At 49.5% G+C, this 21,626-nt stretch overlaps 2 protein-coding genes across 2 annotated transcripts in view; one reads left to right on the forward strand and one right to left on the reverse strand.

Annotated features, from left to right (window-relative positions):
• Positions 1 to 8,770, forward strand: part of EDRF1 (erythroid differentiation regulatory factor 1) — a 104,053-nt gene extending 95,283 nt beyond the window's left edge. The window contains exons 22-24 of the mRNA XM_038743665.1: positions 543 to 655; positions 5,862 to 6,007; positions 8,209 to 8,770. Coding sequence (XP_038599593.1) covers positions 543 to 655; positions 5,862 to 6,007; positions 8,209 to 8,368 — 419 coding nt within the window. The 3' untranslated portion in view covers positions 8,369 to 8,770. The remainder of the gene's footprint in view (positions 1 to 542; positions 656 to 5,861; positions 6,008 to 8,208) is intronic.
• A 4,631-nt stretch (positions 8,771 to 13,401) lies between these two features.
• MMP21 (matrix metallopeptidase 21) overlaps positions 13,402 to 21,626 on the reverse strand; it is a 52,220-nt gene continuing 43,995 nt past the window's right edge. Inside the window, exon 7 of the mRNA XM_038743974.1 lies at positions 13,402 to 13,730. Coding sequence (XP_038599902.1) covers positions 13,428 to 13,730 — 303 coding nt within the window. The 3' untranslated portion in view covers positions 13,402 to 13,427. The remainder of the gene's footprint in view (positions 13,731 to 21,626) is intronic.

Below are 21,626 nucleotides of genomic sequence, written 5' to 3' on the forward strand. Positions count from 1 at the left end.
TTATTGTATCTCCCCCAGCACTTAGAACAGTGCTTGGCACATAGTAAGCACTTAACAAATACCATTATCATAATTATTATTATTATTGTGACCTCCACAGCGCTTAGAACAGTGCTTTGCACATAGTAAGCACTTAACAAATACCATTATTATTATTATTGTGACCTCCCCAGTGCTTAGAACAGTGCTTTGCACACAATAAGCGCTTAACAAGTACCATTATTGTTATTATTATTATTATTGTGGCCTCCCTAGCACTTAGAGCAGTGCTTTGCACATAGTAAGCGCTTAACAAGTACCATTATTGTTATTATTATTATTACTGTGACCTCCCCAGCGCTTAGAACGGTGTTTTGCACATAGTAAGCACTTAATAAATGCCATTAGGATGATGATTATTATTATTGAGCCCCCGGAATGGGCTGGGGCGGATCGGGGGCTCTGTCAATCAATGTCAGTCAACCAGTCATATTTATTGAGCGCTTGCTCTGTGCAGAGCACTGTACTAAGCGCTTGGGAAGTACAAGTTGGGGAAATTTCAGGTCAGAACAGCAACGCCGGGAAGCTGAAGACCCTGTCGGGGGCCCTGGACGTCATGATGAAGACGCAGCAGGCGTTCCAGCTCATCAGGAGGGAGTTCGGGGGGCTCGACCAGGTAACGGTGGGCCGGCGGGCGCGTGCGGGTTGTCCGGTTGGGCAGGGTAGAAGCCACTGGGTCGGGGTTGTGATAGTCGCCCCCAGACCGATCACCCAAAATGGACAGTACAGCGGAATTAGGGACGTGTCTAGAGGGGAGCTTGCCGTCTAGAGAAGGACCGGCGTCCTTAGGGGGGTTCTAGGGAGAACCCGCCGTTGTGATAGCGCTTAGTACAGTGCTGTAGCACACAGTAAGCGCTCAGTAAATCCAATTGATTGATTGATTGATAGTTGCCCCCAGACCGATCGCCCAAAAAGGACAGTACAGCGGAATTAGGGACGTGTCTAGAGGGGAGCTTGCCGTCTAGAGAAGGACCGGCGTCCTTAAGGGGGTTCTAGGGAGAACCCGCCGTTGTGAGAGCGCTTAGTACAGTGCTCTGCACATAGTAAGTGCTCAATAAACACATTTGATTGATTGATTGATTGATAGTCCCTCCCCCGCAGACCGATCGCCCAAAAAGGACAGTACAGCGGAATTAGGGACGTGTCCAGAGGGGAGCTTGCCGTCTAGAGAAGGACCGGCGTCCTTAAGGGGGTTCTAGGGAGAACCCGCCGTTGTGAGAGCGCTTAGTACAGTGCTCTGCACACAGTAAGCGCTCAGTAAATGCAATCGATTGATAGTCGCCCCCAGACCGATCGCCCAAAAAGGACAGTACAGCGGAATTAGGGACGTGTCTAGAGGGAAGCTTGCCGTCTAGAGAAGGACCGGCATCCTTAGGGGGGTGCTGGGGAGAACCCGCCGTTGTGATAGCGCTTAGTACACTGCTCTGCACACAGTAAGCGCTCAATAAATACATTTGATTGATTGATTGATAGTCCCCCCCCCAGACCGATCGCCGAAAAAGGACAGTACAGTGGAATAAGGGACGTGTCTAGAGGGGAGCTTGCGGTCTAGAGAAGGACCGGCGTCCTTAGGGGGGTTCTGGGGAGAACCCGCTGTTGTGATAGCGCTTAGTACAGTGCTCTAGCACACAGTAAGCGCTCAATAAATGCAATTGATTGATTGATTGATAGTTGCCCCCCCAGACCGATCGCCCAAAAAGGACAGGAGAGCGGAAGTAGGGACGTGTCTAGAGGGGAGCTTGCAGTCTAGAGAAGGACTGGCGTCCTTATGGGGGTTCGGGGGAGAACCCGCTGCTGTGATAGCGCTTAGTACAGTGCTCTGCACACAGTAAGCGCTCAATAAATACAATTGATTGATTGAGTGATTGATAGTCCCCCCCAGACCGATCACCCAAAAAGGACAGTACAGCAGAATTAAGGACGTGTCTAGAGGGGAGCTTGCGGTCTAGAGAAGGACCGGCGTCTTTAGTGGGGTTCTGGGGAGAACCCGCCATTGTGAGAGCGCTTAGTACAGTGCTCTGCACACAGTAAGCGCTCAGGAAATGCAATTGATTGATTGATTGACTGATAGTCCCCCCCAGACCGATTGCCCAAAAAGGACAGTATAGCGGAATTAGAGACGTGTCTAGAGGGAAGCTTGCGGTCTAGAGAAGGGTCGGCGTCCTTAGGGGGGTTCTGGGGAGAACCCGCCTTGTGATAGTGCTTAGTACAGTGCTAAGCACACAGTAAGCGCTCAATAAATACAATTGATTGATTGATTGATAGTCGCCCCCCCAGACCGATCGCCCAAAAAGGACAGTATAGCGGAATTAGGGACATGTCTAGAGGGGAGCTTGCGGTCTAGAGAAGGACCGGCCTCCTTAATGGGGTTGTGGGGAGAACCCGCCGTTGTGATAGCGCTTAGTACAGTGCTCTGAACACAGTAAGCGCTCAGTAAATACAATTGATTGATTGATTGATTGATAGTCCCCCCCAAGACTGATCGCCCAAAAAGGACAGTACAGCAGAATTAGGGACGTGTCTAGAGGGGAGCTTGCCGTCTAGAGAAGGACCAGCGTCCTTAGGGGGGTTCTAGGGAGAACCCGCCGTTGTGATAGCGCTTAGTACAGTGCTCTGCACACAGTAAGCACTCAATAAATGCAATTGATTGATTGATTGATTGATAGTTGCCCCCAGACCGATCGCCCAAAAAGGACAGTACAGCGGAATTAGGGACGTGTCCAGAGGGGAGCTTGCCGTCTAGAGAAGGACCGGCGTCCTTAGGGGGGTTCTAGGGAGAACCCGCTGTTGTGATAGCGCTTAGTACAGTGCTCTTGCACACAGTAAGCGCTCAATAAATACAATTGATTGATTGATTGATAGTTGCCCCCAGACCGATCGCCCAAAAAGGACAGTACAGCGGAATTAGGGACGTGTCCAGAGGGGAGCTTGTGGTCTAGACAAGGACCGGCGTCCTTAGGGGGGTTCTAGGGAGAACCCGCCGTTGTGATAGCGCTTAGTACAGTGCTCTGCACACAGTAAGCGCTCAGTAAATACAAATGATTGATTGATAGTTGCCCCCAGACCGATCACCCAAAAAGGACAGTACAGCGGAATTAGGGACGTGTCTAGAGGGGAGCTTGCCGTCTAGAGAAGGATCGGTGTCCTTAGTGGGGTTCTGGGGAGAACCTGCCGTTGTGATAGCGCTTAGTACAGTGCTCTAGCACACAGTAAGCGCTCAATAAATACAATTGATTGATTGATTGATAGTTGCCCCCAGACCGATCGCCCAAAAAGGACAGTACGGCAGAAGTAGGGACGTGTCTAGAGGGGAGCTTGCCGTCTAGAGAAGGATCGGTGTCCTTAGTGGGGTTCTGGGGAGAACCTGCCGTTGTGATAGCGCTTAGTACAGTGCTCTAGCACACAGTAAGCGCTCAATAAATACAATTGATTGATTGATTGATAGTTGCCCCCAGACCGATCGCCCAAAAAGGACAGTACGGCAGAAGTAGGGACGTGTCTAGAGGGGAGCTTGCGGTCTAGAGAAGGACCGGCGTCCTTAGGGGGGTTCTAGGGAGAACCCGCCGTTGTGATAGCGCTTAGTACAGTGCTCTGCACACAGTAAGCGCTCAATAAATGCAATTGATTGATTGATTGATTGATAGTTGCCCCCAGACCGATCGCCCAAAAAGGACAGTACAGCGGAATTAGGGACGTGTCTAGAGGGGAACTTGCGGTCTAGAGAAGGTCTGGCGTCCTTAGGGGGGTTCTAGGGAGAACCCACCGTTGTGATAGCGCTTAGTACAGTGCTCTGCACACAGTAAGCGCTCAATAAATACAATTGATTGATTGATTGATTGATAGTTGCCCCCAGACCGATCGCCCAAAAAGGACAGTACAGCGGAATTAGGGACGTGTCTAGAGGGGAACTTGCGGTCTAGAGAAGGTCTGGCGTCCTTAGGGGGGTTCTAGGGAGAACCCACCGTTGTGATAGCGCTTAGTACAGTGCTCTGCACACAGTAAGCGCTCAATAAATACAATTGATTGATTGATTGATTGATAGTTGCCCCCAGACCGATCGCCCAAAAAGGACAGTACAGCGTAATTAGGGACGTGTCTAGAGGGGAGCTTGCGGTCTAGAGAAGGTCTGGCGTCCTTAGGGGGGTTCTAGGGAGAACCCACCATTGTGATAGCGCTTAGTACAGTGCTCTGCACACAGTAAGCGCTCAGTAAATACAATTGATTGATTGATTGATAGTCCCCCCCAGACCGATCACCCAAAAAGGACAGTGCAGCTGAAGTAGGGACGTGTCTAGAGGGGAGCTTGCCGTCTAGAGAAGGACTGGCGTCCTTAGGGGGGTTCTGGGGAGAACCCGCCTTGTGATAGCGCTTAGTACAGTGCTAAGCACACAGTAAGCGTTCAATAAATACAATTGATTGATTGATTGATAGTGTCCCCCCCCCCCCCCCCAGACCGATCGCCCAAAAAGGACAGTACAGCGGAATTAGGGACGTGTCTAGAGGGGACCTTGCGGTCTAGAGAAGGACTGGCGTCCTTAGGGGGGTTCTAGGGAGAACCCGCCGTTGTGATAGAGCTTAGTACAGTGCTCTGCACATAGTAAACACTCAATAAATACATTTGATTGATTGATTGATAGTCCCCCCCCCCCCCCCCCCCCCCCCCGACCGATCGCCCAAAAAGGACAGTACAGCGGAATTAAGGACGTGTCTAGAGGGGAGCTTGCGGTCTAGAGAAGGGTTGGCGTCCTTAGGGGGGTTCTAGGGAGAACCCGCTGTTGTGATAGCGCTTAGTACAGTGCTCTGCGCACAGTAAGCGCTCAGTAAATACAATTGATTGATTGATTGATAGTCGCCCCCAGACCGATCGCCCAAAATGGACAGTACAGCGGAATTAGGGAGGTGTCTAGAGGGGAGCTTGCCGTCTAGAGAGGGACCGGTGTCCTTAGGGGGAGAACCCGCCTCTGTGGGGCCCGTTGAAGGGTCAAATCTCTCAATCAATCAATCAATCAATCAATCGTATTTATTGAGCGTTTACTGTGTGCAGAGCACTGGATTAAGCGCTTGGGAAGTACAGGTTCATTCATTCGATCGTATTTATTGAGCGCTTACTGTGTGCAGAGCACTGGACTAAGCGCTTGGGAAGTACAAGTTCCTTCAGTGGTGTTTATTGAGCACTTACTGTGTGCAGAGCACTGTACTGAGCGCTTGGGAAGTACAAGTCGGCAACATATAGAGGCCGTCCCTACCCAACAGTGGGCTCACAGTCTAGAATTCCCCCCTCAGCGCTTAGGACAGTGCTTTGCACATAGTAGGCGCTTAATAAATGCCATTATTATTAGTAGTAAGCGCTTAATAAATGCCATTATTATTAGTAAGCGCTCAATAAATACCACTGAATGAATGAACTTGTACTTTATTATTATTATCCCGCCGGGTGGCCACCCCGAAGCCCAGTACAGGGGTTGCGTTGGCCCCCGGCTCCCTCGGGTGGGGGGGGTGATGATGATGATGACGATCATCAGTCGTATTTATTGAGCGCTTACCATGTGCAGAGCCCTGTACTAAGCGCTTGGGAAGTACAAATTGGCAACATATAGAGACAATGATGATGATGGCATTTATTAAGCACTTCCTATGTGCGAAGCACTGTTGTAAGCGCTGGGGAGGATACAAGGGGATCAGGTTGTCCTCACAGTCTTCATCCCCATTTTACAGATGAGGCAACTGAGGGGGTGGCCGGGGGCGGAGGGTAGAGTGGGCGCTCAATAAGTGCGATTGAATGAATGAATGACTGACTTCCCGCCGCTTTTCCGGGGACCAAGGGAGCGGAGCCCCCCGGCGCGGGCGACCCCTCCGCCACCGTCAGCCGGGAAGAGGTGCTCAAGCTCCTCGGCATCTTCGAGTCGCGCCTGGCCTTCCTCCTGCTCCAGTCCATCAAGCTGCTGTCGGCCGGGAAGAAGAAATCCAGGTGCGCTCAGTTGTTGCGTCGTCCCCCCCCCCCACCGCGTGCCTCGATTTCCCCCCCGTCCCCCCGCGCCCAGCTTGGGAAGCCAACTCCCGCCTCGGGGGCGGTGGGACCACTGCCGCGCCGGGCGGCCCTACAATCATCATCGTCATCAATCGTATTTATTGAGCGCTTACTATGTGCAGAGCACTGGACTAAGCGCTTGGGAAGTACAAATTGGCAACATCTAGAGACAGTCCCTACCCAACAGCGGGCTCACAGTCTAGAAGGGGGAGACAGAGAACCAAACGTATTAACAAAATAAAATAAATAGAATAGATATGTACAAATAAAATAAATAGAGTAAAAAATATGTACAACCATATATCCATCTATACAGGTGCTGTGGGGAAGGGAAGGAGGTAAGATGGGGGGATGGAGAGGGGGACGAGGGGGAGAGGAAGGAAGGGGCTCAGTCTGGGAAGGCCTCCAATAAGTCGGGGAATGCGGCCGGAGGCCGGACTTGTCAATCAATCAATCAATCAATCAATCAATCGTATTTATTGAGCGCTCACTGTGCGCAGAGCACTGGGCTAAGCGCCTGGGAAGTCCAAGTTGGCAACATGGAGTGATGACATTTATTAAGCGCTTACTAGGTGCCAAGCACTGTTCTAAGCGCCGGGGAGGTTACAAGGAGATCAGGCTGTCCCACGGGGGGCTCACAGTCTTCATCCCCATTTTACAGATGAGGGAACTAAGGCATAGAGAAGGTAATAATAATAATGATGGCATTTATTCAGCACTTACTATGTGCAGAAGCACTGTTCTAAGCGCTGGGGAGGTCACAAGGTGATCGGGCTGTCCCAAAGAGGGGCTCGCAGTCTTAATCCCCATTTTACAGATGAGGGAACTGAGGCATAGAGAAGTTAATAATAATAATAGTGATGACGGTAGGGGACGGTCCCTACCCAACCGTGGGCTCACAGTCTAGAAGACTGTCAATCGATCAGTCGTATTTATTGAGCGCTGACTGTGTGCAGAGCACTGGACTAAGCGCCTGGGAAGTCCAAGTTGGCAACACGTAGAGACGGTCCCTACCCAACAGCGGGCTCACAGTCTAGAAGACTGTCAGTCAATCAATCGTATTTATTGAGCGCTCACTGTGTGCAGAGCACTGGACTAAGCGCTTGGGAAGTCCAAGTTGGCAACATGTAGAGACGGTCCCTATCAATCAATCAACCGTATTTATTGAGCGCTTACTGTGTGCAGAGCACTGGACTAAGCGCCTGGGAAGTCCAAGTTGGCAACATGTAGAGACGGTCCCTACCCAACCGTGGGCTCACGGTCTAGAAGACGGTCAATCAATCAATTGATCAATCGTATTTATTGAGCGCTCACTGTGTGCAGAGCACTGGACTAAGCGCTTGGGAAGTCCAAGTTGGCAACATTTAGGGGCAGTCCCTACCCAACAGTGGGCTCACAGTCTAGAAAACTGTCAATCGATCGATCAGTCGTATTTATTGAGCGCTCACTGTGTGCAGAGCACTGGACTAAGCGCCTGGGAAGTCCAAGTTGGCAACATGTAGAGACGGTCCCTACCCAACAGTGGGCTGTCCTTCCCCAAGCGCTTAGTCCAGTGCTCTGCCCGCAGTGAGCGCTCAATCAATACGATTGAATGAATAATAATAATAATGGCATTTATTAGGCGCCTACTATGTGCAAAGCACCGTTCTAAGCGCTGGGGAGGTTACAAGGTGATGAGGTCGTCCCACGGGGGGCTCACCGTCTTCATCCCCGTTTTCCGGATGAGGGAACTGAGGCCCAGAGAAGTGACTCGCCCAAAGGCACACAGCTGACAAATGAGCCCACTGTTGGGTAGGGACCGTCTCTAGATGTTGCCAACTTGGACTTCCCAAGCGCTCAGTGCTCTGCCCACAGTAAGCGCTCAATAAATACGACTGATTGATTGATTGACGTGGCGGAGCCGGGATCTGAACCCGCGACCTCCGACTCCCAATCCCGGGCTCTTTCCACCGAGCCACGCTGCCCAGGCCGTCCGGAGAGGCGCGGTCGGTCGATTTTAAGGCGACGGGCCGTCCCGCGGCGGATCGGGACCGAGAGAGCGGAGATGCCCGAGGGGGTCGGAGGGCGAGGCCCGCCACGGGAGGCGGGAAGGCCGGATCCGGCCCGGGTTGGGGAAGGCCAACTTTTCCGTCTTCCCGCAGCAGCGGCGGCGGCGAGGAGGAGGCCGTGCTCAAGACCAACAAGAGAATGTACTCGCTCCTGCTCAGGGCTTCGGCCGACCGCGGCGCCTCCGTGCTCGACAGAGTCGACCTCATCCTCCGCCTCATGGGCCAGCTGGCCCCCGCCGCCGCCCCTCAGTGACCCGGCGGGCCCTCGGGGATTAAACCGACCGCCTCGCGGTGATCCCCGGTGACCCTCCACGCTTCCCAAGGGGGAAAAGGCCGGGCGGAGCGGCCCTCCGGTTCCTGGCGTTATCACGTCTCAAGGGCTCAGCCGGGGACCGGGAGTCGGGCTTCCGGACGGCCCCGGCTCGCCGACGGCCGGGAGACGGAGTCGGGGCGCGGGGCCCGGGGGCCCCCTCGACTCCCGGTCCCCTCAACCCCCCGTGGCAGAGCCCAGCCCGTCGTCCTGCACAAAAGCCCGTGCCTTTTCCCGCCCCCTCCGGCGACGGCTCACCGGGGCCGCCGTTGCCCCCCGGGGAACGAGAGACTGTGAATAGACAGCAAAGATATTTTAAAGAAATAAATTTATTTATTAAAGCCGGAGGCGGCCGCTGTGTCTTCCTGGCTTCCGGCGCGCGCCCGCGGTCCGGGAGGGGGGCGGCTCCGATCCCGCCTTTCCCGATTAATCTCCCAGCCCCCGAGTCGGATCGGCCCTTGGGCCGCCAGTGGCCCGTACGTCCCTAAAACCCGTGATCCCCCTGCTCCGCCGTAGTGTAAACGCGCAAATGACCGGGCGGTCGATCGCTTACTCTAGTTGCCTTATTCCCAAGTATTTGTCTGCCTTCCCTGTTAGAGGGAGCTCCTTGAAGTCAGGAAACATCTCTTATGCTTCCTTTGTACTTTCCCCAGCACTCAGTACAGTGCCCCCGGGGTGGGGGGCGGTCAATAAATACCTTTTCGATTACTAGGATTACCACTGTTACCCATCCTCAGTGTCCAGAGGGCCAAACAAATGCCTCGTCTTTTCTTTTCTCTCCCTACCGTAATTTGGGAACACGGTAAGGAATGTCGGCCTTCTTCTTGAACCCAACTTTGGTCCCTGAGTGCTGACCCGCTGAGTAGGATTACGACTATTACCCATCCTCAGTGTCCAGTGCGCCAAACAAACGCCTCGTCTTGTCTTTTCTCTCCCTCCCGTGATTGGAAACACGGTAAGGAACGTCGGCCTTCCTCTTGAACCCAATTTTGGTCCCTGAGTGCTGACCCACTGAGTAGGATTACTACTATTACCCATCCACAGTGTCCAGCGCGCCAAACGCACGCCTCATCTTTTCTTTTCTCTCCCTCCCGTGATTGGAAAAACGGTAAGGAACGTCGGCCTTCCTCTTGAACCCAATTTTGGTCCCTGAGTGCTGACTCGCTGAGTAGGATTACTACTATTACCCATCCTCAGTGTCCAGCGCGCCAAACAAACGCCTCGTCTTTTCTTTTTTCTCCCTACCGTAATTTGGGAACACGGTAAGGAACGTCGGCCTTCTTCTTGAACCCAATTTTGGTCCTTGAGTGCTGACCCGCTGAGTAGAGTTACTACTATTACCCATCCTCAGCGTCCAGCACGCCAAACAAACACCTTGTCTTTTCTTTTCTCTCCCTCCCGTGATTGGAAAAACGGTAAGGAACGTCGGCCTTCCTCTTGAACCCAATTTTGGTCCCTGAGTGCTGACCCGCTGAGAGGATTACTCCTATTACCCATCCTCAGTGTCCAGCGTGCCAAACAAACGCCTCATTTTTTCTTTTTTCTCCCTACCGTAATTTGGGAACACGGTAAGGAACGTCGGCCTTCTTCTCGAACCCAATTTTGGTCCCTGAGTGCTGACCCGCTGAGTAGGGTTACTACTGTTACCCATCCTCAGTGTCCAGTGCGCCAAACAAACGCCTCATCTTTTCTTTTTTCTCCCTACCGTAATTTGGGAACGTCGGCCTTCTTCTTGAACCCAATTTTGTTCCCTGAGTACTGACCCGCTGAGTAGGATCACTACTATTACCCATCCTCAGTGTCCAGCGGGCCAAACAAACGCCTCGCCATTTCTTTTTTCTCCCTACCGTAATTTGGGAACACGGTAAGGAACGTCGGCCTTCTTCTTGAACCCAATTTTGGTCCTTGAGTGCTGACCTGCTGAGTAGGATTACGACTGTTACCCATCCTCAGTGTCCAGAGGGCCAAACAAACGCCTCATCTTTTCTTTTTTCTCCCTCCCATGATTGGAAACATGGTAAGGAATGTCGGCCTTCTTCTTGAACCCAGTTTTGGTCCTTGAGTGCTGACCCGCTGAGTAGGATTACTACTATTACCCATCCTCAGTGTCCAGCGCACCAAACAAACACCTCATCTCTTTTCTCTCCCTCCCGTGATTGGAAACACGGTAAGGAACGTCGGCCTTCTTCTTGAACCCAATTTTGGTCCCTGAGTGCTGACCCGCTGAGTAGGATCACTACTATTACCCATCCTCAGTGTCCAGCACGCCAAACAAATGCCTCATCTTTTCTTTTTTCTCCCTACTGTAATTTGGGAACACGGTAAGGAACGTCGGCCTTCTTCTTGAACCCAATTTTGGTCCCTGAGTGCTGACCCGCTGAGTAGGATTACTACTATTACCCATCCTCAGTGTCCAGCGTGCCAAACAAACGCCTCGTCTTTTCTTTTTTCTCCCTCTCGTAATTTGGGAACACGGTAAGGAACGTCGGCCTTCTTCTTGAACCCAATTTTGGTCCTTGAGTGCTGACCCACTGAGTAGGATCACTACTATTACCCATCCTCAGTGTCCAGCGGGCCAAACAAACGCCTCGTCTTTTCTTTTTTTCTCCCTACCGTAATTTGGGAACGTCGGCCTTCTTCTTGAACCCAATTTTGGTCCCTGAGTGCTGACCCGCTGAGTACGATTACTACTATTACCCATCCTCAGTGTCCAGCGGGCCAAACAAATGCCTCGTCTTTTCTTTTTTTCTCCCTCCCGTGATTGGAAAAACGGTAAGGAACGTCGGCCTTCTTCTTGAACCCAATTTTGACCCGGTGAAGACACTTAAGCCCAAAGGCCGGGAGCCTTCTTAGGCCCGAGGGTGGGCCATGGGGGTGCTTGCCCATGGCTCCTGCCCCTTTTCCCAGCTGCCTGAGGGGAAAGAGGTCGTTGGTAACTCCATTTTACCCCATCTGGGAGGCCCGGGCCCCGCTCAGAGAAGCCTGCCTGCAGCGGGCAGCGTGTTTTCTAATGCCCGGCGAGCTGGCAGCTGGAAATCTTCCGTTTCTCAATGCTGCCCTTGGACTTCCCAGATGCTTCATCCAGTGCTCTGCGCACAGTAAGCGCTCAATCAATCAATCGTATTGATTGATACGTATAAATCGTATAAATGCGATTGCTTGCTTGGTGTCCGGTCCCATCGGCAGGAGGATTTGGGATGAATAATAATAATAATAATGGCATTTATTAAGCCCTTACTATGCAAAGCACTGTACTAAGCGCTGGGGAATGTGAATGGAGTGAATGACTGTGAGCCCACTGTTGGGTAGGGACCGTCTCTATCTGTTGCCAACTTGGACTTCCCAGGTGCTTTGTCCAGTGCTCTGCGCACAGTCAGTGCTCAATCAATCAATCAATCAACGATGATGCTGATGCTGATGATGGCATTTGTTAAGCGCTTACTATGTGCAAAGCACTGTTCTAAGCGCCGGGGAGGATACAAGGTGGTCGGGTTATCAGGTAGGGACCGTCTCTGTCTGTTGCCAACTTGGACTTCCCAGGCGCTTCGTCCGGTGCTCTGCGCACAGTCAGCGCTCAATCAATCAATCAACGATGATGCTGATGCTGATGATGGCATTTGTTAAGCGCTTACTATGTGCAAAGCGCTGTTCTAAGCGCCGGGGAGGATACAAGGTGGTCGGGTTATCAGGTAGGGACCGTCTCCGTCTGTTGCCAACTTGGACTTCCCAGGCGCTTCGTCCGGTGCTCTGCGCACAGTCGGCGCTCAATCAATCAATCAACGATGATGCTGATGCTGATGATGGCATTTGTTAAGCGCTTACTATGTGCAAAGCACTGTTCTAAGCGCTGGGGAGGATACAAGGTGATCAGATTATCAGGTAGGGACCGTCTCCGTCTGTTGCCAACTTGGACTTCCCAGGCGCTTCGTCCAGTGCTCTGCGCACAGTCGGCGCTCAATCAATCAATCAATCAACGATGATGCTGATGCTGATGATGGCATTTGTTAAGTGCTTACTATGTGCAAAGCGCTGTTCTAAGCTCTGGGGAGGATACAAGGTGATCGGGTTATCGGGTAGGGACCGTCTCTGTTGCCAACTTGGACTTCCCAAGCGCTTGGTCCAGTGCTCTGCGCACAGTCAGCGCTCAATCAATCAATCAACGATGATGCTGATGCTGATGATGGCATTTGTTAAGCGCTTACTATGTGCAAAGCGCTGTTCTAAGCTCTGGGGAGGATACAAGGTGGTTGGGTTATCAGGTAGGGACTGTCTCTGTTGCCAACTTGGACTTCCCAGGCGCTTCGTCCGGTGCTCTGCGCACAGTCGGCGCTCAATCAATCAATCAATCAACGATGATGCTGATGCTGATGATGGCATTTGTTAAGCGCTTACTATGTGCAAAGCACTGTTCTAAGCGCTGGGGAGGATACAAGGTGGTCGGGTTATCAGGTAGGGACCATCTCTGTCTGTTGCCAACTTGGACTTCCCAGGCGCTTCGTCCGGTGCTCTGCGCACAGTCAGCGCTCAATCAATCAATCAACAATGATGCTGATGATGGCATTTGTTAAGCGCTTACTATGTGCAAAGCACTGTTCTAAGCGCTGGGGAGGATACAAGGTGGTCGGGTTATCAGGTAGGGACCGTCTCCGTCTGTTGCCAACTTGGACTTCCCAGGCGCTTCGTCCGGTGCTCTGCGCACAGTCGGCGCTCAATCAATCAATCAACAATGATGCTGATGATGGCATTTGTTAAGCGCTTACTATGTGCAAAGCACTGTTCTAAGCGCTGGGGAGGATACAAGGTGGTCGGGTTATCAGGTAGGGACTGTCTCTCTGTTGCCAAGTTGGACTTCCCAGGCGCTTCGTCCGGCGCTCTGCGCACAGTCGGCGCTCAATAAATACGATTGCTTGATTGATTGGTGTCCGGTCCCATCGGCCGGAGGATTTGGGATCGATCGATTGGCGTCGGCAGTGGGATTCGGGAGCCGGGCCCCCCCTCCGGCCTACTTCCGACCCGGGGCGGACGGGTGGACGTCGCAGATGTCGGGCCAGCGGTCCGAGACGGGCCGGGCGCGGAAGAGTCCGTGGACGGGCAGGGTGGGGTCCCGCCGCCTGTCGCCGTCGCCCACCACCTGCCAGTACTGGCCGCCCTTGAAGAGGAAGACGGCGCCGTGGCCGTAGGAGGGGTAGGCCGCGTCCAGGTGCCTGGCCGGGTGGCTGGGCGGCCGCAGCGCGGGGAAGGCCGCGCTCAGCTTCTTGGGGTACGAGCCCACCGCCTGGTTCCTGCGGACGTCGAAGGCGAACACCTGGCGAGCGGCGGGAAGAAGAATAATTAACAATAATAATAATAATAACGACGGCATTTGTTAATAATAGTAATGATGATGGCATTTGTTAAGCGCTTACTATGTGCAAAGCACCGTTCTAAGCCCTAGGGGGGATACAATGCGATAACAAGAATAATAATGATGATGATGGCATTCACACAGAGTGGAGAGATGCCAGGTTTCACCCTGGAGAGGAAGAGGACCAGAATATATGTGAGGTTTTACTAATCAGGCAAAAACCCCTCACTCTCGGCTTCAAGGCTCTCCATCACCTCGCCCTCCTACCTCACCTCCCTTCTTTCCTTCTACAGCCCAGCCCGCACCCTCCGCTACTCTGCCGCTAACCTCCTCACTGTGCCTCATTCTTGCCTGTCCAGCCATCGACCCCCGGCCAACATCCTCCCCCTGGCCTGGAATGCCCTCCCTCCCCACATCCATGTCTACCTGTATATATGTATACCTGTATATATGTATATATGTTTGTACATATTTGTTACTCTATTTATTTATTTATTTATTTATTTATTTATTTTACTTGTACATATCCCTTTTATACTGTGAGCCCACTGTTGGGTAGGGACTGTCTCTATGTGTTGCCAATTTGTATTTCCCAAGCGCTTAGTACAGTGCTCTGCACATAGTAAGCGCTCAATAAATACGATTGATGATGATGATGATGATGATGATTTGTTAAGCGCTTACTATGTGCAAAGCACCGTTCTAAGCCCTGGGGGGGATACAATGCGATAACAATAATAATAATAATGATGATGGCATTTGTTAAGCTCTAACTATGTGCAAGGCACTGCTCTAAGTGCTGGGGGGGGATACAAGGTGATGATAATAATAATGATGATGGCATTTGTTAAGCGCTTACTATGTGCAAAGCACTGCTCTAAGCACTGGGGGGGATACAGTGTGATAATAATGATGATGATGGCATTTGTTAAGCGCTTGCTATGTGCAAGGCACTGCTCTAAGCGCTGGGGGGGATACAAGGTGATAATAATAATAATGATGATGGCATTTGTTAAGCGCTTACTATGTGCAAAGCACCGTTCTAAGTGCTGGGGCGGATACAATGCGATAATAATAATAATGATGATGATGATGGCATTTGTTAAGCACTTACTATGTGCAAAGCACTGTTCTAAGCACTGGGGAGGATACAAGGTGATAATAATAATGATGATGATGGCATTTCTTAAGCGCTTGCTATGTGCAAGGCACTGTTCTAAGCGCTGGGGGATACAAGGTGATAACAATAATAATAATGATGATGATGATGATGATGGCATTTGTTAAGCGCTATGTGCAAAGCACTGTTCTGAGAGCTGGGGGGGATACAAGGTGATAACAATAATAATGATGATGATGGCATTTGTTAAGCGCTTACTATGTGCAAGGCATTGCTCTAAGTGCTGGGGGGGATACAAAGTGATAATAATAATAATGATGGCATTTGTTAAGCGCTTACTATGTGCAAGGCACTGTTCTAAGCGCTGGGGGGATGCAAGGTGATAACAATAATGATAACGGTGATGATGGCATTTGTTAAGCGCTTACTATGTGCAAAGCACTGTTCTAAGCGCTGGGGGGGATACAAGGTGATAATAATAATGATGATGATGGCATTTGTTAAGCGCTTGCTATGTGCAAGGCACTGTTCTAAGCGCTGGGGGGGATACAAGGTGATAATAATAATGATGATGATGGCATTTGTTAAGCGCTTGCTATGTGCAAGGCACTGTTCTAAGCGCTGGGGCGGGTACAAGGTGATGATAATGATGATGGCATTTGTTAAGCGCTTACTATGTGCAAAGCACTGTTCTAAGCGCTGGGGGGATACAAGGTGATATAACAATAATAATAATGATGATGGCATTTGTTAAGCACTTACTATGTGCAAGACACTGTTTTAAGCGCTGGTGGGGATACAAGGTGATAATGATGATGATGGCATTTGTTAAGCCCTTGCTGTGTGCAAGGCACTGTTCTAAGCGCTGGGGGGGATACAAGGTGATAATAATAATATGATGATGATGATGGCATTTGTCAAGCGCTTATTATGTGCAAAGCACTGTTCTAAGCGCTGGGGGGATGCAAGGTGATAATAATAATAATAATAATGATGATGACATTTGTTAAGCGCTTACTATGTGCAAGACACTGTTTTAAGCGCTGGTGGGGATACAAGGTGATAATAATGATGATGATGGCATTTGTTAAGCGCTTGCTGTGTGCAAGGCACTGTTCTAAGCGCTGGGGGGGATACAAGGTGATAATAATAATAATATGATGATGATGGCATTTGTTAAGCGCTTATTATGTGCAAAGCACTGTTCTAAGCGCTGGGGGGATGCAAGGTGATAATAATAATAATAATAATGATGATGACATTTGTTAAGCGCTTACTATGTGCAAGGCACTGTTCTAAGCAGTGGGGGGGATACAAGGTGATAACAATAATAATATTGATGATGGCATTTGTTAAGCGTTTACCATGTGCAAGGCACTGTTCTAAGCACTGGGGGGGATACAAGGTGATAATAATAATGATGATGATGGCATTTGTTAAGCGCTTACTATGTGCAAAGCACTGTTCTAAGCGCTGGGGGGGATACAAGGTGATAATGATGATGATGGCATTTGTTAAGCGCTTACTATGTGCAAGGCACTGTTCTAAGCGCTGGGGGGATACAAGGTGATAATAATAATCAAATGATGATGGCATTTGTTAAGCGCTTACTATGTGCAAAGCACTGTTCTAAGCGCTGGGGGGGATACAAGGTGATAACAATAATAATAATGATGATGATGGCATTTGTTAAGTGCTTACTATGTGCAAAGCACTGTTCTAAGCGCTGGGGGGATACAAGGTGATAACAATAATAATATTGATGATGGCATTTGTTAAGCGTTTACTATGTGCAAAGCACTGTTCTAAGCGCTGGGGGATACAAGGTGATAACAATAATAATAATAATGATGATGGCATTTGTTAAGCGCTTACTATGTGCAAGGCACTGTTCTAAGCGCTGGGGGGGATACAAGGTGATAATAATAATAATAATAATGATGATGGCATTTGTTAAGCGCTTACTACGTGCAAAGCACTGTTCTAAGCGCTGGGGGGATACAAGGTGATAATAATAATGATGATGGCATTTGTTAAGCGCTTACTATGTGCAAAGCACTGTTCTAAGCGCTGGCGAGGTGATCAAGTTGTCCCACGTGGGGCTCCCAGTCTTCATCCCCATTTTTAGAGATGAGGGAACTGAGGCTCAGAGAATCAATCAATCAATCAATCATATATATTATTATTATTATTATTATTATGGTGGTATTTGTTAAGCGCTTACTATGTGCAAAGCACTGTTCTAAGCGCTGGCAAGGTGATCAAGTTGTCCCACATGGGGCTCCCAGTCTTCATCCCCATTTTTACTGATGAGGGAACTGAGGCTCAGAGAATCAATCAATCAATCAATCAATCTTATTTATTATTATTATTATTATTATGGTGGTATTTGTTAAGCACTTACTATGTGCAAAGCACTGTTCTAAGCGCTGGCAAGGTGATCAAGTTGTCCCACGTGGGGCTTCCAGTCTTAATCCCCATTTTTACTGATGAGGGAACTGAGGCTCAGAGAATCAATCAATCAATCAATCAATCTTATTTATTATTATTATTATGGTGGTATTTGTTAAGCACTTACTATGTGCAAAGCACTGTTCTAAGCGCTGGCAAGGTGATCAAGTTGTCCCACGTGGGGCTTCCAGTCTTAATCCCCATTTTTACTGATGAGGGAACTGAGGCTCAGCAAATCAATCAATCAATCATATTTATTATTATTATTATTATGGTGGTATTTGTTAAGCGCTTACTATGTGCAAAGCACTGTTCTAAGCGCTGGGGGGAATACAATATGATCAGGTTGTCCCACGTAGGGCTCACAGTCTTAATCCCCATTTTTACTGATGAGGGAACTGAGGCTCAGAGAATCAATCAATCAATCAATCAATCGTATTTATTGTTATTATTATTATTATTATTATGGTGGTATTTGTTAAGTGCTTACTATGTGCAAAGCACTGTTCTAAGTGCTGGGGGGGATACAATGTGATCAGGTTGTCCCATGTAGGGCTTACAGTCTTAATCCCCATTTTTACAGATGAGGGAACTGAGGCTCAGAGAATCAATCAATCAATCAATCGTATTTATTATTATTATTATTATTATGGTGGTATTTATTAAGCACTTACTATGTGCAAAGCACCCTTCTAAGCGCTGGGGAGGTTCCAAGGTGATCAGGTTGTCCCACGGGGGGCTCACAGTCTTAATCCCCATTTTCCAGAGGAGGGAACTGAGGCCCAGAGAAGTGAAGTGACTTGCCCAGAGTCACCCAGCTGACAAGTGGCGGAGCCGGGATTTGAACCCATGACCTCAGACTCCAAAGCCCGGGCTCTTTCCACTGAGCCACGCTGCTTCTTCTTGGGAAGTACAAGTTGGCAACATATAGAGACAGTCCCTATCCAACAGTGGGCTCACAATCTAAAAGGGGGAGACGGAGAACAAAACCAAACATACTAACAAAATAAAATAAATAGAATAGATATGTACAAGTAAAATAGATAGATAAATAAATAGAGTAATAAATCTGTACAAACATATATGCATATATCCAGGTGCTGTGGGGAAGGGAAGGAGGTAAGATGGGGGGGGATGGAGAGGGGGACGAGGGGGAGAGGAAGGAAGGGGCTCAGTCTGGGAAGTGAAGTGAAGTGACTTGCCCAAGGTCACACAGCAGACTTGCGGTGGAGCCGGGATTCGAACCCACAACCTCTGACTCCAAAGCCCGGGCTCTTTCCACCGAGCCGTGCTGCTGTCAAGTGCTGACTATGTGCAAAGCAAATGGGGATTAAGACTGTGCGTCCCACGTGTCCAACCTGATTAGCCTGTATCTACCGCAGCACTTAGCACAGTGCCCGGCGCATAGGGAGTGCTTACCAAACCCCATACTAGAGAAGCAGCGTGGCTCAGTGGAAAGAGCCCGGGCTTTGGAGTCGTCAGAGGTCATGGGTTCAAATCCCGGCTCCGCCACCTGTCAGCTGGGTGACTTTGGGCAAGTCACTTCACTTCTCTGGGCCTCAGTTCCCTCATCTGGAAAATGGGGACTAAGTCTGTGAGCCCCACGGGGGACAACTTGATTACCTCGTATCCACCCCAGCGCTTAGAACAGTGCTTTGCACATAGTAAGTGCTTAATAAATGCCATCATTATTATTATTATTATTAATAATGACGCCATTTGTTACTCTATTACTCTATTTATTTATTATTACTCTATTTATTTTACTTGTACATATCTATTCTATTTATTTTATTTGGTTAGTATGTTTGGCTTTGTGCTCTGTCTCCCCCTTTTAGACTGTGAGCCCACTGTTGGGTAGGGACTGTCTCTAGATGTTGCCAACTTGGACTTCCCAAGCGCTTAGTCCAGTGCTCTGCACACAGTAAGCGCTCAATAAATATGATTGATTGATTGTACCTATCTATTCTGTTTATTTTATTTTATTAGTATGTTTGGTTTTGTTCTCTGTCTCCTCCTTCTAGACTGTAAGCCCACTGTTGGGTAGGGACTGTCTCTATATGTTGCCAGCTTGGACTTCCCAAGCGCTTAGTCCAGTGCTCTGCACACAGTAAGCGCTCAATAAATACCATTGATTGATTTTACCTATCTATTCTATTTATTTTATTTTGTTAGTATGTTTGGTTTTGTGCTCTGTCTCCTCCCTTCTAGACTGTGAGCCCGCTGTTGGGTAGGGACTTACTCTAGATGTTGCCAGCTTGTACTTCCCAAGCGCTTAGTCCAGTGCTCTGCACACAGTAAGCGCTCAATAAATACGACTGATTGATTGATTGATTTGTTAAGTGCTTACTATGTGCAAAGCAAATGGGGATTAAGACTGTGCGTCCCACCTGTCCAACCTGATTAGCCTGTATCTACCGCAGGGCTTAGTACAGTGCCCAGCGCATAGGAAGAGCTTACCAAATACCATACTAGAGAAGCAGTGTGGCACAGTGGAAAGAGCCCGGGCTTTGGAGTCAGAGGTCATGGGTTCAAATCCTGGCTCTGCGAATTGTCAGCTGTGTGACTATGGGCAAGTCACTTCACTTCTCTGGGCCTCAGTTCCCTCATCTGTAAAACGGGGATGAAGACTGTGAGACCCCGTGGGACAACCTGATCACCTTGTAACCTCCCCAGCACTTAGAACAGTGCTTTGCACACAGTAAGTGCTTAATAAATATTATTATTATTATTATTATTATTATTATTATTATTATTCTAAGCACTGGGGAGGATACAAGGTGATCAGGTTGGCCCACTTGGGGCTCACAGTCTTTATCCCCATTTTCCAGATGAGGCCCAGAGAAGTGAAGTAACTTATTTATTTATTTATTTTACTTGTACATATCTATTCTATTTATTTTATTTTGTTAATATATTTGGTTTTGTTCTCTGTCTCCCCCTTCTAGACTGTGAGCCCGCTGTTGGGTAGGGACTGTCTCTAGATGTTGCCAACATATAAGCGCTCAATAAATACGACTGATTGACTGATTGATTGACTGCCCAAAGTTACAGCTGACAATTGGTGGAGCCGGGATTTGAACCCATGACCTCTGACTCCAGAGCCCGGGCTCTTTCCAGTGAGCCACGCTGCTTCTCTGTGAGAACGGCTTCGGACCGCACGCGCGGATACGCGCTCTCGACGACGGTAAGGATGGGCAGCTCCCTGAGGCCAGGGAGTGTGGCTGCTTCATAACAATAATGAATATTTGTGGTGTTTTAGTGGAAAGATTCCGGGCTTGGGAGTCGGAGGATGTGGGTTCTAATCCTGGCTGCACCCCCCCCTCGGGATTGGCAGCTCCCTGAGGCCAGGGAATGTGGCTACTTCATAATAATAATAATGGTATTTGTTCATTCATTCATTCAATCGTATTTATTGAGTGCTTACTGTGTGCAGAGCACTGTACTAAGCGCTTGGGAAGCCCAAGTTGGCAACATATAGAGACGGTCCCTACCCAACAGTGGGCTCACAGTCTGAAAGGGGGAGACAGACAACAAAACATATTAACAAAATAAACAGAATAAATATGTACAAATTAAATAAATATTTACATATATACAGGTGCTGTGGGGAGGGAAAGGAGGTAAGGCCGGGGGGAGGGGGAGGAAGGGGAGAGTTAAGCGCTTACTATGTGCAAAGCACTGTTCTAAGCGCTGGGGGGATACAAGGTGATCAGGTTGTCCCATGTGGGGCTTACAGTCTTAATCCCCGTTTTACAGATGAGGGAACTGAGGCCCAGTGAAGTGACTTGCCCAAAGTCACCCAGCTGACAATTGGCGGAGCTGGGATTTGAACCCATGACCTCTGACTCCAAAGCCCAGGCTCTTTCCACTGAGCCACGCTGCTTCTCATCACAATAATGAATATTTGTGGTATTTTAGTGGAAAGATTCCGGGCTTGGGAGTCGGAGGACGTGGGTTCTAATCCCGGCTGCACCCCCCTTCTGGATTGGCAGCTCCCTGAGGCCAGGGAGTGTGGCTACTTCATAATAATAATAATAATAGTGGTATTTGTTAAGTGCTTACTATGTGCAAAGCACTGTTCTAAGCACTGGGGGGATACAAGGTGATCAGGTTGTCCCATGTGGGGCTTACAGTCTTAATCCCCATTTTACAGATGAGGGAACTGAGGCCCAGTGAAGTGACTTGCCCAAAGTCACCCAGCTGACAATTGGCAGAGCCAGGATTTGAACCCATGACCTCTGACTCCAAAGCCCGGGCTGTTTCCACTGAGCCACGCTGCTTCT

The sequence above is a fragment of the Tachyglossus aculeatus genome, chromosome 3, assembly GCF_015852505.1.
Source record: "Tachyglossus aculeatus isolate mTacAcu1 chromosome 3, mTacAcu1.pri, whole genome shotgun sequence".
Classification (NCBI taxonomy): domain Eukaryota; kingdom Metazoa; phylum Chordata; class Mammalia; order Monotremata; family Tachyglossidae; genus Tachyglossus; species Tachyglossus aculeatus.